Source organism: Barbus barbus (assembly GCF_936440315.1).
Source record: "Barbus barbus genome assembly, chromosome: 28".
NCBI lineage: Eukaryota > Metazoa > Chordata > Actinopteri > Cypriniformes > Cyprinidae > Barbus > Barbus barbus.
In genome coordinates, this window is record NC_136756.1 from 17,737,599 (window position 1) to 17,754,726 (window position 17,128).

At 37.5% G+C, this 17,128-nt stretch overlaps 2 protein-coding genes and 1 pseudogene across 3 annotated transcripts in view; 2 read left to right on the top strand and 1 right to left on the bottom strand.

Moving 5' to 3' along the window:
• The first annotated feature begins 1,323 nt into the window (after window positions 1–1,323).
• On the top strand, window positions 1,324–9,643 carry LOC306847773 (serine/threonine-protein kinase 38-like). The gene is made up of 14 exons (XM_079381919.1): window positions 1,324–1,402; window positions 2,468–2,604; window positions 3,050–3,101; window positions 3,254–3,376; window positions 3,735–3,818; window positions 3,907–4,030; window positions 4,138–4,292; window positions 4,638–4,740; window positions 5,130–5,191; window positions 5,410–5,527; window positions 5,606–5,729; window positions 5,966–6,061; window positions 6,679–6,773; window positions 6,883–9,643. Exons 2-14 carry the CDS (start codon window positions 2,474–2,476, stop codon window positions 7,017–7,019), a joined length of 1,404 nt encoding a protein of 467 aa, XP_079238045.1. The 5' UTR covers window positions 1,324–1,402; window positions 2,468–2,473; the 3' UTR covers window positions 7,020–9,643.
• A 3,196-nt stretch (window positions 9,644–12,839) lies between these two features.
• On the bottom strand, window positions 12,840–13,666 carry LOC306848807 (transmembrane protein 81-like; annotated as a pseudogene). The gene has a single exon. The product of its transcript is annotated as a transmembrane protein 81-like (transcript).
• A 2,209-nt stretch (window positions 13,667–15,875) lies between these two features.
• Window positions 15,876–17,128, top strand: part of LOC306847987 (phosphatidylinositol 3,4,5-trisphosphate-dependent Rac exchanger 1 protein-like) — a 67,841-nt gene continuing 66,588 nt past the window's right edge. Inside the window, exon 1 of the mRNA XM_079382270.1 lies at window positions 15,876–16,445. Coding sequence (XP_079238396.1) covers window positions 16,290–16,445 — 156 coding nt within the window. The 5' untranslated portion in view covers window positions 15,876–16,289. The remainder of the gene's footprint in view (window positions 16,446–17,128) is intronic.

Sequence of the window (17,128 nt, forward strand, 5' to 3'; positions counted from 1 at the left end):
TCTGAAGTGACTTGCTCAAAGGCACTGGTGAAAAGGGCTCTCTGTAACTCTGTAACAGTCATCACCCCTCAAAGTCTTCATGCAGAGAAAGGGTACCAGAGTTCTTATATAGGCTGTCATTTAATATGGACTGTTAATTGATCCAGGTTCCCCTAGAAACTGATCTGAAACCTAGAAGTTTCAAATCCTAATTATTTAAGGATCATCTTCATTTGCACAACTTTCTTGACATGTTAAATTAGCTAAAAGCAGACTTCTCTTATCAGCATAATAAGAAGCATGCGTAATTTGTCATACATTTTACAAAAGCCGTCACTGGGGTGGTAGCTACCCTCTTAAAAGTTACTAACATTTGGGTACTGATATGTACATATATCATTTACTGAAATGTACACTGATATGTACATATTAAGGAACTGATATGTACACTTTAGGTATTAATATTTACCTTCAGGGTACTAATATTGTACTCTTTAAATACCTTTTGAAAGGGTACCGCCCAAGCAGTGTTAAGTTCTGCTAGCTTGTGCCTCACCTGTCCAGGAGTGTGTTGAACTGTCGTGATGATCTGGTCACTAGCATGTTGTGGTTTGGATGATGATCTAATGTCCATACTTCTTTGTGCAACAGCGCCCTCGGATGGTGATGTGTTCAAATTGAACAGACAGCTGTCACAGTTGTAACCACAGCAGTGGTTTCAATTCTCTTCAAACAGTCCTTCATACAAACTCCTTTAAATCAGAATATATGATTTTGAGCTCGAAACTAAAATCGCAATATCACCACTATCACAAATAAGTGAATATGCTGACATGACAAGAGCTTTTTCAGCGTCAGGTTGTGGCAAGTTGTTAAATGTGTTTTATTATGTTATACATTTATACATTTCTATTAATAATTTAGCCTATAATTGTTTTTGCATATTTTTTCGTTACGGTTTTGTCAAGGACTTATCTTAAAATTAATAATACATTTTACAAATAAATATTTAGTAATACTAAATTAAGGGGTGTTTCTTATAAAAATCATTCATTTTTCTTCGATTTTATTCTTTGACCGTTTTAACAGAACTTTCTTTCTTTCTTTTGTTGTTGTTTTAGTCACAAAATGGGTACTTGTTTTACATTTCAGTAAAACAGAAAAAACTATGTCAGTGTGCAGGCATACCCAAATTGTTTTTTGTATAAAAATGTATGAATGAAATGAAGGATAATTGTAATTCCAGTACGTCAATTAATCAAAGAAAGGTTATTAAAATGTATCTAATTTTATACATTACATTTTAGACGACAGAAAGGGGACTTTTGTTTTGTTCCCTTTTCCACTCGAGCACAAACCCGGAAGAAGGAAATAATGTCCGTCGTCGTCCACTAGCTCAAGTCAGTTTGAGGTCGAGTGGAAGGTAAGCAAACAAGTATTATTTCAAACAAACACATTGTTTGCAAGTAAGTAATAGTTTTGTTTTCGATAGTTGTTTATACTTTGCTAAAGTCGGTTGATCTCTCAGTGTAAATTAAGCTGTATCTCAGCCGTTTCACACTTTGCTATGAGAGCAGATGAGTCTGAACAGACAGTTAGCGGCTGCTGCTAGCAGACTGACAGTCTTACTGTGAATAGTTCTTGTGTTTTTACTTTACATACTTTCCCTTTAGGCCTGTAACTATTAGAATTTTAAGAATTTATTCGCCTTAATTTTGCTTGTAAAACTGTACAAATGTTAAATAAACAAACCCACTAAAAGCATGGGTTTGCACTGACAAACTTTAGTGTGCGTGTTTACGATGTTTGTTTTTTCCTTTTTCTGTCTGTCGTGTTTCTCCATGACGGACTTTATTAGTATTAAGCGTTGTTGCATCAGATTGTGTGTTTATGTCATTATGATATTCGTTGTCAACTTGAGTTCATTTCATTTTATTAGTCAGTCGATATATTCAGAGCAAAATTCCCCTTGCTGTCTGCAAACGCTTGTCTTCCAGACCTCAGTCTCAGTGACCTCAGCTGTGGAAGTTGAGTCAGATGACAAATATAGCGTTTGTTTGAATTTCCAAGCAGAGTAACGCAAATTTACGTTCCCAGCCAGTATTTAATGCTTGTCTTGGCCACCGCGCAACAAAGGGCCAGTCAGACCTTACAGGCGTGGAATTTTTGGTTAGTAGAAGATTGAGTGTTAAAGGACTTTGGCTTGCAGTGTAAATGTTGTAGCTAATGTTAAATGTTTCACCGAATACCTGCACAGGAAGTCCCTGGGAATCTGGTAATTGAAAGAATGGTGGGATTCGTGGCATCTGAAAAATTAAAAACTTCTCTCATAGATTAAACACAGGGAGGCATTGTATCTAACTATATCAGATTCAAAGCTCTGATTTGTGAAGTGTCAAAACAACAAGGACTACTTTTTGTATCCTTTTTGGAGTTACAAACATGTCAAATTTTGTCCATTCTGATGCAACATGGTTTTCCTGTCCAGGTAACCATGGCGATGACAAGTCAGACGTCCTGCTCCTCCATGAGCAACCACACTAAGGAAAGGGTCACCATGGCCAAAGTGACGCTGGAGAATTTTTATAGCAACCTGATATCACAGCATGAGGAAAGGGAAATGAGGTAAGACACAAAAAGGCAAAATACCTTTTCTTTGTTTTAATGATATTTTTAGGTATAGACTTTTCCATTTTTCCTGGAAGCAGCCCATGTACTGGTTAAAATAAGTGAGAAATATTTAGGATTTCTCCAGTACTTTCTCTAATGTAGTTTTGAAACTTTCGCTAGTGAACAGGTTTGGCAAGTCTAAATGAATCGCTAAGCATTTGGACAAATGCATGTAATTCTTCACATACTGTAGGTTTGAGTGAATATAGTAAGACTACTATCTACATTGTTTCTTTGAGAACCTCCCAAATTCCAGGGGTCCTTTATACGGTCTGTTCCGTCCCTCTTGAAATGATGTCAGACTAGATGACCACACCTTTCATTGGAGTGATGAAGCAGTTCTGCGTCTTGGTGCTAAAGTTTCATCACATGTCTAAAAGTTATCCTTTATCTGTTACAGGCAGCAGAAATTAGAGAAGGTCATGGATCAAGAGGGACTAGGTGATGAAGAGGTGAGCTTTTCTGAAAGTATTTTACTTGCTTACATTTATGAACATCTTGATCTAGATACTGGTGGTTTTGTTAAACATTAAAACACACAGAAGTTCAGAATGTAATTTCATGTGATTGGTCGATTTAATTTCTACTTTTTCTGGTCCTACAGAAGCGTCTCCGGCGGTCTGATCATGCTAGGAAAGAGACTGAGTTTCTTCGTCTCAAACGAACACGGCTTGGATTAGAGGACTTTGAGTCACTCAAAGTAATTGGCCGAGGAGCTTTTGGAGAGGTACGAGTTTCTTTCTGTTAAAGACCTCATGATTTTTAAAAAAAAATGTCACTTTTAGCATATATATATATATATATATATATATATATATATATATATATATATATATATATATATATATATGTTAACTGCTAGGCAATTTGTGTATTGTATATATTCTACCTATTTTTTTTTTCAATATTAAAATTGAAAACAGTTGTTTTAAATTGTAACAATATTACAGTTTTTACTGAATATAAATGCAGCCTTGGTGACCATAAAAGATTTTTTCATTTAAAAAAAAAACAAAAAAAACAATCGGAACGGTAGTGTATTTTGTGATATTTTATTGCATTTAAAATCCTCTTTATTTCTCAAGGTGCGGCTAGTTCAGAAGAAGGACACAGGACACGTTTATGCCATGAAAATCTTGCGTAAGGCTGATATGCTTGAGAAAGAACAGGTCAGTCTTCACTGATGGCGTCACGTATGTCCACACATGACATTGAAGGTTCTTTGTCTTGTTAACAGGTCTGTGTTTTCTGTTCAAGGTTGGTCATATTCGAGCAGAAAGGGACATCCTTGTAGAGGCAGACAGTCTGTGGGTGGTGAAGATGTTCTACAGCTTTCAGGATAAAATGAACCTCTACCTCATCATGGAGTTTCTGCCTGGAGGTGAGTGCAGGATGTCAGATCATTTCAAAGAAACCTTTACAATCAAAGAGATGGTGGTAAAGCCACTCCAAAGGATGACTGATATATGCATGTGTGTGTTTGCCCAGGTGATATGATGACTCTACTGATGAAGAAAGACACTTTAACGGAGGAGGCCACACAGTTTTATATCGCTGAGACTGTGCTGGCTATTGACTCCATTCATCAGATGGGCTTCATCCACAGAGACATCAAACCAGACAATCTCCTGCTGGACTCAAGGGTAAAAAAATATATTAAACAGTTCTTGAATAGAATTGTCATACTTAATTATCTTTAGCAAAATAAAATGTTTTTGAAGTAGGACATTATTCTGATCAATTTAGGCATTTGTCACAATATCAAATTGTTAATACCAATAACAGTATCAGATAAATTTCACTTGGTGCAACTGATACTGCATAAAGACTCATATCATTACATTATATCTTTTAGTATTGACGTGACCTCCCTATAGGTAACTCTGACGTGAACATGTGACACTCAATCTAATTGCCTTGCAGGGTCACATAGCTTTGATCTAATGAGCGATTCTCTTTCACGTCGCAACATCATTTTGCTCTTTCAGGGCCATGTGAAGTTGTCTGATTTTGGCCTATGCACTGGTCTGAAGAAAGCTCACCGCACAGAATTCTACAGAAACTTTAATCACAGCCTTCCCAGCGACTTCAGTAAGACTTATCACCGTCCATAACTCCTGTCTTCAAAGTCACATGATCATTCAGAAATCATTCTAATGTCCTGATTTTCTGCTCAAGAAACTTTTCTTATTATTATCAGTATTGAAAACAGTTGTGCTGCTTGATTTTTATGGAATCCATGATTCTTTTTTTCTGGGTTCTTCAAAACAACTGCATTTATTTGAAATATAAATTTTATTACATTATAAATGTCTTTTCAGCAGTTTAAATTTAATGAATACTTGCTTAATTTCTTTAAAAAAACAAAAAAAAAGTGATTTAAATTTTTTTTTAATTTTGCATGGCATTGTAGATGAAATAATGAAGGGGATGCATGGCTGATTTTGTGGCAGTAACTTTGGATTAATTTTTTTCTTTAGCGATCCAGAACATGAACTCAAAGAGGAAAGCAGAAACATGGAAGCGAAACAGGAGACAGTTGGTAAGAGTTTCCTCTTGACCCAATACTGTTCTACACACAGTGGGTGGGTACAGATAGATCCAGTGTTTCAGGAAGTTATTGTGAAATGAACGTGTTCTTAATAGTGTAGACGTACCATAGAAGGGTTACGATGTACCCTTGTGTAATCCATTAGATCTCACAATGTTTTTTGTGTTGCATCAGAAGTAAAATAGTAAAAAAATAAATTGTTTTTTCAGGCTTTCTCCACTGTTGGAACCCCTGACTACATTGCTCCAGAAGTGTTTATGCAAAATGGGTATAACAAGCTTTGTGATTGGTGGAGTTTGGGCGTCATTATGTATGAAATGCTGATTGGTGAGTTGATTTTTGGTCAATTTAATAAGTATGTTTATTTTGATGTATGGCTAAAGTGTTTTTGTGGATGTTTTTCAGGTTACCCTCCATTTTGCTCTGAGACGCCTCAGGAAACGTACAGGAAAGTGATGAACTGGCGGGAAACTTTGATATTTCCACCTGAGGTCCCAATTTCAGAAAAGGCCAAGGATCTGATCCTCAGGTTTAGCCTTCTCACTGCCTATCATTCTCCCACTCCTTTTTATAAGGCTTTACTTTCATCTTTTTTTGCTGTGATTCTATACCGTTATTTTGTACTCTATCTTAGCTGTAGTTCTTCTCTCAACCCAGTGCATTTTGCTTTCATTAACCTTGCTGCTAACCTACATGAGACATGGTTTATTTTAAGCAGTCTGTTTTTCTTTAGTGCTCACCTAATGTTTTGTTGTTTTCCACCAGGTTCTGCTGTGAGAGTGAACACAGGATTGGAGCCACTGGAGTGGAGGAGATCAAAACTAACCCTTTCTTTGAGGGAGTGGACTATGACCATATCAGGTAAACACACACAGATTAAACTGATATTGAGTAATGAAATCATCTTATTATTAATGTATAATGTCTTTTTAAGTAATAATTCTAAATTTTTAAACAGTTATATGCTACATTGTCAAATGATCTCTCTTAATTCGTCACATGACCTTGTCACATTGCATGTTTAATTCAGCACGTAGCATCCAGTTAACATTCAGGAAATGGTTTTTATTTTAGTTTTTTAGTAAATTGTTTATTTATTTTTTCTTTGGTTCTAAAATGACTTTGGCCAAATAATCAGATAGGAATAAACCAGTAATTTTGGGACTTGTATTACTGCTGGTTCATTCATCATGCTACAGTTGGTAGCTCAAGTATAGCACATTGCACTGTGGCATACATTTTTCCATGCAGTGTGCTCTTTAAATCTGTATACTGCTTATTTAGGCAAATCTAGGTTATATGGCTATCTGTGCCTGACATTTGCACACCAAACACATTTATGCTATTATTCAAAAGTTTGGGATAAGATTTCTTTTTTTTTTTAAGTTTCTTCTTACCAAGACTGCATTTATTTTAGTCTTCAGTGTCACATGATCTTTCATAAATATGCTGATTTGCTGCTCATTTTTTTCCCCTAGGGAGAGACCAGCGGCTATTCCAATTGAGATCAAAAGCATTGATGACACCTCCAACTTTGACGAGTTTCCTGATTCAGACATCCTCCAGCCTTCAGGTTTGTTTTTAGGTAGTTGTAACGCTTTCTATAATACACAGCATTTTTTGTGGCTTTTATGTATTTCAAAATGTCTCCTTATTCTCACTCTTTCTCTCTTTCTCTAAAGTTGCTCCTGTGTCCAACCACACTGAGGCAGATCTGAAGAGTAAAGACTGGGTGTTCATCAACTACACCTACAAGCGCTTTGAGGGGCTGACCGCACGAGGAGGCATCCCATCGTACATGAAAACTGGGAAGAGATAGGCTTCGATAGGACTTGATAACTTGCTGCGCTCTTTCAGTGGTTGTTTTTTCATAAGGAGACGTTCTCCATTGCTTCTCCTCGCATCTGAAGGATCCTACATCATCCGTTTCTTGTTTTGACTCCACCCACACTCAATCCATAGAAAGACACGTTCAAAGTTTTATCTAAAGGCTTATTTTCCTTTAACACCTTGAATTGTGCTCCTTTTCCTTTTTTACTTCTTAAGGATCTAACATTTAAGGCAACCATCTTTTAGGTTGCCAGATTTTGTACATTTTGGAATGGAGATATTTTAGTACTCTGACACTGGTAAAAAAACAAAACAAAAGGGCTTGAACGGAAGCTAGTTAAAAGCGTTTGTGGCAGAAGCCCCGTCTCAGCATTTTTCGTGTCCACATCTGCTGTACACATCTGAAAACTTCCATTGTATTCAATAAGATGGATGTTTTGAAAATCTATACTTGTAAAGACTTTACTTTTCTCATCTTTTTTTTTTCTTGTTGCGCTCACCATCCAAGATCACAGCAACAATGGAAAACATGGAGCTTCCTAAGTCAGTCTGATCTGAATGTGATTCACACAAACCCTCAGAGCTGCAGATGTTGCCTTACATTCGGATCCTTCTTATATACCAGCAGAAACATCATGAATGCATTTGCCAATCAAACCAAATTGTTCATCAACACACCAGGAAACTTTACCAGCTGATGTCAAAGACCAAGCAAACTCTAGCAAACAGACCAGCGTTTGTTTTTTATTTAATGGATAGTTTTAGCCACTGGCTGATTCAGACGTTGCTTGGTGCTAATGCTGTTGTTTTTCTTAATAAAGGGGCTCATTGCTGAAGTTTGGGGAACAAAGCCACATTTTTTGCATCTTGAGGAGAATAACAACACTATTCAGGGATTTGAATTTGATTGAGTCTTCCATTTTAATAGGGGGATGAAATGTTCAATGCAAAATTTTTATATTACCAAAGAGGCGCCACTTTTTATGGGCTTGACTCTTAATGTTTGCTCGTGGATGCTTTGGCTTTCATACAGCATTAATTATACTTTCTTAAGCTGTTAATGTATAAACTTGTAGCAAAATGTTAATTCCATAATGGTTCCAATCAGTCTGCGTTATTGGAAGCTGCTTGTATCAGCATATTGCTTGTGATGGCTGACTTTGTAAAAATCAAACAAAGGTGCAAGTATGATTTTCAGAAGTGTGTGAGATTCCAGACAATGAATGACTGAGTCATATTTTTCAATCAGGACCCAGATGTCTTCTTTCTGTGACCAAATTGAATGTATCTTGAGGATTAAAAGAGGCTTCTAGAAGTTGCATTCATTTAGGATTGGCTGCCCTGGAATGATCTGAGATTCACCTAAATGCTAGAGTGAATGATTTGGCGACTACACAGCATGACCAAGGTTTCTTATGTGGAATTGCTTGTTAGATCACGAGCTGAGCAGCTGTTGAACACAATATACTGCTAGAGAAATATTATCTCAAATAACAGATTACTGTATCCCAGAATGCTACAAAGAGAAGTAGCATGAAATCGTGATTGAATGGTGTGTTTTTTTTTATCCTTAGAGCAATATGTGACCGTCTTTAGGTCTGGATGTGTATTATTATTATTATTATTTTAATACATAATAGTAGCTGGAGCTTTTCACGCTGTCTGAGAGTCAGCCTGTTGCATGTTTTTGCGTGCTGGACAAGTCAAAGAGCTATGAATGAGTTTGAGAATTTGTGATTTGATTTTCTTTGTGCTGCTTTGTTTATTTGTTTCACTTATTCTGCTATCATTGAATGGGAATATGTGAGGGTGATTTCATGGTTATCGCTTATGAATGATGGCTTGATGAAATTATACACTGTACAAGAAGCAGATCACAGGCTGGGCTGCTTTGTATCTCACGTGCTGAAAATGATCATGAAACCAGCGTATCATAATGATAGTGTGTCTGTTTTAAAATCTCACCTATTTTTCTGTAAGTTTCTTGCTTGCATCCTTGTCCGAATGTGAGGAAATTCTCTTTGAATGAGAAAAAGGACTTTTTTTTTTTTCTTCTCAAAGATTAACAATGCACCTTTTGCTAGTTGTAATGTCATGTATATTTAAAATACACACACAAGTGTCAAGTTGTTAAATACACACTGAATGGCTGGTGTGTTGTTTGCTTGTAAGAGTTTGTAATTCTCTTTGCAACTTTTTTCACCTAACCAGATGTAGACTAGTCTTAAGATTTTGGGGTCTATATTTACTTAGGGCTAAAGAAATAGTTACACCAATGTGTATAAAGGAGTTTATTCACACTGGCACTAGTGCTCACAAACTCTCGGTGCAGGAGATCTCAGATGTTTTGCTGTTAATCCAGTGCTGATGGAGGAACAGCACTTCTGCTTCTGAATAGTTGAACACGGTTCCAGTTTTCACTGTCACATTCTGCTGTGGGAGGTGGACGTTTGTCCTCTCTGCCTTAAGTTTGAGTTGTAGAGTGTTTGTGGATTTTTTTCTGCGCTCAGAGAGCACCTTTCACTGGTTTATTTGTTTGATAGAGAGTTTGTTTTTGAGGTGTGGGCACACTCAGACCTGTTAAACGTCCTGAATAAAATACCAGTTCATTTAAATAAGTGTGAGGCTCTTCTGTTCCTCTTACACAGGAACATTTTCTTCCTTAAATCATATGTGACCCTGGACCACAAAACTAGTGATAAGGGTCAATTTTACAAAATTGGGATTTCTACATAATCTGAAAGCTGAATAAATAAGCTTTCCGTTAATGTATGGTTTGTTAGGATAGGGAAATATTTGGCCAAGATACAACTATTTGAAAATCTGGAATCTGAGGTTGCAAAAAAATTAAAATACTGAGAAAGTCACCTTTAAAAGTCTAAATTAAGTTCTTAGCATGCATATTACTGATCAAAAATTAAGTTTTGATATATTTACGGTAGGAAATTCACTAAATATCTTCATGGAACATGATATTTACTTCAAATTCTAATGATTTTTGGCATAAAAGAACAATGGATAATTTTGACCCATACAATGTATTTTTGGCTATAGCTACAAATATACCCCAGCGACTTAAGACTGGTTTTGTTGTCCAGGGTCACATACAGTGGGTACGGAAAGTATTCAGACCCCCTTAAATTTTTCACTCTTTGTTATATTGCAGCCATTTGCTAAAATCATTTAAGTTCATTTTTTTCCCTCATTAATGTACACACAGCACCCCATATTGACAGAAAAACACAGAATTGTTGACATTTTTGCAGATTTATTAAAAAAGAAAAACTGAAATATCACATGGTCCTAAGTATTCAGACCCTTTGCTGTGACACTCATATATTTAACTCAGGTGCTGTCCATTTCTTCGGATCATCCTTGAGATGGTTCTACACCTTCATTTGAGTCCAGTTGTGTTTGATTATACTGACTGGACTTGATTAGGAAAGCCACACACCTGTCTATATAAGACCTTACAGCTCACAGTGCATGTCAGAGCAAATGAGAATCATGAGGTCAAAGGAACTGCCTGAAGAGCTCAGAGACAGAATTGTGGCAAGGCACAGATCTGGCCAAGGTTACAAAAAAATTTCTGCTGCACTTAAGGTTCCTAAGAGCACAGTGGCCTCCATAATCCTTAAATGGAAGACGTTTGGGACGACCAGAACCCTTCCTAGAGCTGGCCATCCGGCCAAACTGAGCTGTCGGGGGAGAAGAGCCTTGGTGAGAGAGGTAAAGAAGAACCCAAAGATCACTGTGGCTGAGCTCCAGAGATGGAGATGGGAGAAAGTTGTAGAAAGTCAACCATCACTGCAGCCCTCCATCAGTCGGGGCTTTATGGCAGAGTGGCCCGACGGAAGCCTCTCCTCAGTGCAAGACACAAAAAAACACCTGAAGGACCACAAGATGGTGTGAAATAAGATTCTCTGGTCTGATGAGACCAAGATAGAACTTTTTGGCCTTAATTCTAAGCGGTATGTGTGGAGAAAACCAAGCACTGCTCATCACCTGTCCAATACAGTCCCAACAGTGAAGCATGGTGGTGGCAGCATCATGCTGTGGGGGTGTTTTCAGCTGCTGGGACAGGACGACTGGTTGCAATCGAGGGAAAGATGAATGCGGCCAAGTACAGGGATATCCTGGACGAAAACCTTCTCCAGAGTGCTCAGGACCTCAGACTGGGCCGAAGGTTTACCTTCCAACAAGACAATGACCCTAAGCACACAGCTAAAATAACGAAGGAGTGGCTTCATAACAACTCCCTGACTGTTCTTGAATGGCCCAGCCAGAGCCCTGACTTAAACCCAATTGAGCATCTCTGGAGAGACCTAAAAATGGCTGTCCACCAACGTCTACCATCCAACCTGACAGAACTGGATTGGATCTGCAAGGAGGAATGGCAGAGGATCCCCAAATCCAGGTGTGAAAAGCTTGTTGCATCTTTCCCAAAAAGACTCATGGCTGTATTAGATCAAAAGGGTGCTTCTACTAAATACTGAGCAAAGGGTCTGAATACTTAGGACCATGTGATATTTCAGTTTTTCTTTTTTAATAAATCTGCAAAAATGTCAACAATTCTGTGTTTTTTCTGTCAATATGGGGTGCTGTGTGTACATTAATGAGGAAAAAAAAAGAACTTAAATGATTTTAGCAAATGGCTGCAATATAACAAGTGAAAAATTGAAGGGGGTCTGAATACTTTCCGTACCCACTGTATATTGTACTTTTTTTTTTTTTTTTTTTTTTTTTTTTTTTTTTTTTTATTAAAAGTCCCCTCGACAATTGTTATTTTTATTAAAGAATATACAGTTCTTGAACTGTATGTAATTAAGAAAAGTCACTTTATCTATCCTATATTGCCAAAAGTATTGGGTCACCCCCTTTTAATGAGCATGTTTGACTACTTTAGTAATTTCCATGAGTACAATCTTAATGTTTAAGCATATAATGATATTCTAGGGATTTGTGTGCTTCTAATTTTATAGCAAAAGTTTGGACAGGACCCTTTTCTATTCTAACATGACTGTGCCTCTGTGTATAAGGCACGGTTCAAAAAGACATGATTGATTCAGTCAGTGTGGAAGAACTTGACTGGCCTGCAGAAAGCCAAGTCCTGATCCCAGCTGAACACCTCTGGTGTGACTTTAAATGCAGACCTTGAGCCATAAATTGGTTATGAGTTTTTGTCTCAAGGTCTGCATTTAAAGTCACACCAGAGGTGTTCAGCTGGGATCAGGACTTGGCTTTAATGTATGTGATTGTTTTAAAGTAGGGCTGCTGTAAGTACAAGTTAAAGGGACAGTTCACCCCAAAATAATTCGGTCATTTACTCACCCTCAATGTATTCCAAACCTGTAGGAGTTTCTTCTGTTAAACACAAAAGAAGATATTTTGAATAATGTTGGTAATCAAGTCATTGGCTACCATCAACTGTTTGGTTATCAACATTCTTCAAAGTATCTTCTTTTGTGCTCAACAGAAGAAAGAAACTCTTGTAGATTTGCAACAACTTTTGAGGGTGAGCAAGTGATGACCGTTTTTATTTTTGGGCGAGCTACCCCTTTAAGGAATATTTTTAAGCATCATTTGCTGGCATCCAAATTAGGAACCTGCTGTGACTATACTTGACCCATTGTTGATGAAGTGAACTGTTTGACCTTTTTAACACAAATGTGAATGTGAATTTTTTTCTAAACAGTTCATTAACAGCTCTGCTCTATAAATAGTACACAGATAGTTTGAACATGTTTTTCAATCCAACGCATTTGTGACTTGGAAAAACTCATTCTTAACACTTTTATTAATCAGTGATTTAGGAATATGGGCTATTAATTTGACTTTTTAATCTCTGAAACGTCTTCAAACATCGTTCTGGGAAAGTTGCTGTTCTTCTTGGTGTTATCCAGTAAAAACCCCACAAGAGCAGAAGGATGAGTGCCGTCATTGCAGCAGATATGGACACGCTTATCAGCGTCATGTTTTGGACAATGCTGCTGGGATACGGGTTTCCTGTGGTCGTCATGTTAGGAAACCGGCTCTCTGGGTTTTCCCAGAGAATTAGACCTTTAGCAAAGTCTAAACACTACTTTGGGTGATAACACTTTCACCCCTTTATACATTCTCTTCACTCTTCATTTGCCGGTGTCCAGTACGTCACAACGGTATGTGCCAGAATCCTCTTCTCCGAGGGGGTCTAGCACCACCTTGTCCAGGCTCAGGGCTTCATAGCGGCTGAATAACGAGTCATCAGATGTGATGATTCCACGGGCAAAGCGCCAAGACACCACAAATGCAAAGCGGCCCATGGCTTCCATCACTTCCTCTAAGCAGTCAAGCACCAGACGCTGACCAGCAGTTGCCATTTGGGACTTTAGTCCACACTGCCAGGTGTCTAGGCAGCGGATGGTCCTCATCTTGCAGGAAGTGCTGGAGATGTTTCTGTTTTCCCCAGTAGAACATAGCTCTTGATTCCGGAGGTCAAGCCCGCAGGTGGCACTGCACGGAAAGCTGCGGGGTGATGACCCAGGTGCTGATCTTCTCCAGTTCTTGCAGTTCGGCTTTGGTTAAATTGTTACACCTGCTTGGGGAGTGCAGGAACATCCAGTGCAACAACACCAGCCAAAGTGCTGAATGAGCCATTGTGATTTTTGACACTGTAGAGGAAAAGTGATCAGTGAAGCAGTGAAGTGAAGCTGCCGGAAAATATTCAGAATGACAATCTGTATGCCCATATATTAATATTAATATTAATGAATAGGCCTATACAGGTGCATCTAAAAAAAAAAAAATATTGTGAAAAAGTTCAAATTTTGCAGATACGGCAAAGTATATACTTTGGACTACAACTGTAGCCTACGTTCCATACTGTCATGTTGCACTTAGGACTATGGGAAGAAAAATATGTATTTGATATTTTCACTTATCATTCAAAAACAAGAATATGTGTGTCTTATCTTAGTTGCTGTGATAAAAAAATATGAGAAGGTAAAGATAAAAAGATATCCCTGAAACTTTTAAGATTCGATTCTGCATTCTCTTTATCACGTCATATTGATAAACGTCTATTCAACAGTTGCGTCTATCACGTGCGCTTGAATTAAGGCGGGAAAGCACGTGCTTAAAAGAGAATTATGCTGTAACTGTCGGCTAAAACATCTGTTTATTTGTTTTGAATATTTAATATATTTTATTTGTTAAATATTTATTCGTGTTTTTATTTACAATGTTTGTGTTCGATCTTGCCACAAGATGGCGCTCAGTCTCACAAAACGAATACAGTGCGATTAAATGGTTTGGGTTACTGTAGTTGTTATCAAATAAGTAATCTATTGATGATATTATCTTTATGTCACCTATATCCATTTAAGTTACTGATAAAACACAATTTTTTAAGTTATGTCAAAGCATGCAGTGGCAACACTATTAGGCTACTTATGAACAGTTAGTGTGGGCAGAACTCAAGCCAAGTAAAGCAGAACCAGAGGTTATTGACACCTCTCAAATGTCAGACAGCTATGAAATGCCTGGGGCTGAAAGACTCCTGTGGGGTAATAGCGATTCAAACCAGGCCAACGAGTCATTCTTACCCTTTACGTTTTTGCCCATTCATTTGGTGGAGTCTGGTGGTTTCGTGGCCATATAAGTTGTGTGAGAGAGATAGAAAGATAGAGAACTTAGTCTTTTGTGATGGGGTAAACAGGATGTGGACAGCCTCTGATGGCTGTTTGTCATGCTGAGGAAGCATCACCTCAAGGGCACAGACTGTACGAACAAAGACTTGATAGAACCAAACAAGCATTAAAGGACTATTTCAACCAAAAAGAAAATTCTGTCATCATTTACTGACCCTCATGTTCTTCCAAACCTGTATGACTTTCTTTGTTCTGTGAATCACAAAAGAACATTCTGGTAATCAAAATTCTGGTTTTGGTGACCTTTGACTTCCATTGTGTGGACAAAAAACACTGAGAAATTTCTCAAAATATATTTTATGTTTCACAGAAGGAAGAAAGTCATACAGATTTTGAATGACACATATGTAAATGATGAAAATTCATTTTTTGTTTAAACTATCAATTTAAACTGTACGGATGCCACAATCATTCCATGCAGACAATGATAAATTATTTTTTTTTACTTGTCTCACTAGAACTAGTCAAATTCCGGCCTTTAAGCCTGTAAATATCTTTAGGCCTGTAACCATTAACGAAAATCAATTTCTAATGGCTTTAATGATTGAATTAAACATACATGAGTGTTTATGTTTACTTCTGTGGACATAATTTAAAAATATATATTTCAAGGTTTTTTTCACTTGAGTTTTGCTTACAGAAGTGTTTTAAGTTGTGTCCAAAATAAAAAGCACATTTTACATAGTATGATGAATGCATGCAGAATGTAATACAGATGTAGGCTACTACACTTGTCTTGTTGACATTGTCATTTGATATTAACATGGCGGTGCCCATGAAGTAGCGACCCTCTCCATGTAAAAAAATTGACTGCTTTTCTAGAAAATAAGTATGCTTAGACTAGTCTTCATCTCATGTTAGTGAACATCATTTTAATGATAAATCCCAAAAATGCGATTCATTTTTATTTTTTCTTAAAATATGAAGCAAACAAACAAACATAAATAAATAAAAATACTGAACGCATCAGACTTGATGCCAAAGATCAAAAGAAACGATCTTCTCACAGCACAGATCTAAAGATAGCAAGGGATCTTCAGTTTAATCTTCATTAAACTGAAGACGTGATTGTTCAAGCGGTGCAACTTGCAGACGGTCCCTCAGAGGCAGACTCGCTTCTCTCTCTACAGCTACCACAACCGTCTCACTTTTCATGTAGTCCACACTGAGCTCTCGTGAACTCGCTACTTCAGCTTTTACTGCACGGTTTTGTCAGTGATTTCACAGTTGCTGATCGCTTCACGTGCACTCCCATTTTTCGCATCATTTCGCTCCTCTTGCCACTTTCTTATTTATGCTGCAGGCTACTTCTCTAGTTTACCTTTTAAACGGAAAGTGTTCTAATGAGATGCAAATTGCTTTGCGGTTGACTTCGATGTTGCGCGTTTTTACTTTTACAGAAGTTTCTTCAGTTTCAATATAACATTTTCCTCTGCCGCATCCTGGCGCGAGGTTGTGTGCAGCGCGCGACGGATTAAATGGATTAATTATCACATCTTCACATCAGTTTTCACACAACTGGCGTGTACTCTTGTTTGTTTGGAGGCTTCTCTCTCTAAGGGTTTTTAAAAATGAGCGCAATAAACACCGAGGAGGACAGTCAACATGAATACGGGGACCTCAGCAGCAAGGAGTCGGACCGTCAGCTTCGCCTGAGACTGTGCGTTGTAAACGAGATATTGAACACTGAACGGGATTACGTGAGAAACTTGGCATTTCTGCAGTCGGTAAGTAGACTGGGTTCAAACACTCTTGAGTGTTGCAGTTTGAGCACCCATGTGACTGGTTACATGTTGCAGTCGCCCGGTTATTGTTACAGTCTCATAAACTGGAGATAACGGGCACTGGTGAAGCTGTCAAGCTGTTTTTGTCACTGTACTGGCGTCAAGAAAGAGGAAGAGGGACAAAATGTGAAGCAGACAGCGTTTTTAAAACAAATAGTGTTGGCGAGGGTTTTTTTATTGACATTTTATAAATAACAACACGAAACACAAGGGACTGTTTTGTAGAGGGACTTCTTGTTTTTTTTTTTTTATTAATGCTGCTTTAAAACGACTTGCATATTGTTCCTCCAAGTGGGTGTTTTAACTCAACCTTTTTTCCTTCCTGTACCCCTACAGCCCAAACAATAAGGCTCAAGTACCAATTCCATCATTTATTTTATTAAACACACACACAAATTATACTGTGGGTAAAACATTTAAGTAGCATATTCTGATATGATTGTTATTCTGTTATAAAATATATTTTGTTTTCTTTTAAAAATTTATCTAAACTATTTTTATTGTTATATTGGTTTAAAACCGATCCAAATTGAAATCTTACACACACTTCTGATTAAGAATACCTTTTTAATTGACTCAGTTTCTTATTTGTTGTAGTTTTCTGTTCTCCGTTAGTTGGAGATGAC

Bases quoted from the DNA above. Each gene is read 5' to 3' on its own strand.
- LOC306847773 (XM_079381919.1), top strand. From the start codon at position 2,474: ATGGCGATGACAAGTCAGACGTCCTGCTCCTCCATGAGCAACCACACT. The intron at 2,605-3,049 runs GTAAGACACAAA...TATCTGTTACAG, and splicing joins CATGAGGAAAGGGAAATGAG to GCAGCAGAAATTAGAGAAGG. The intron at 6,774-6,882 runs GTTTGTTTTTAG...CTTTCTCTAAAG, and splicing joins AGACATCCTCCAGCCTTCAG to TTGCTCCTGTGTCCAACCAC.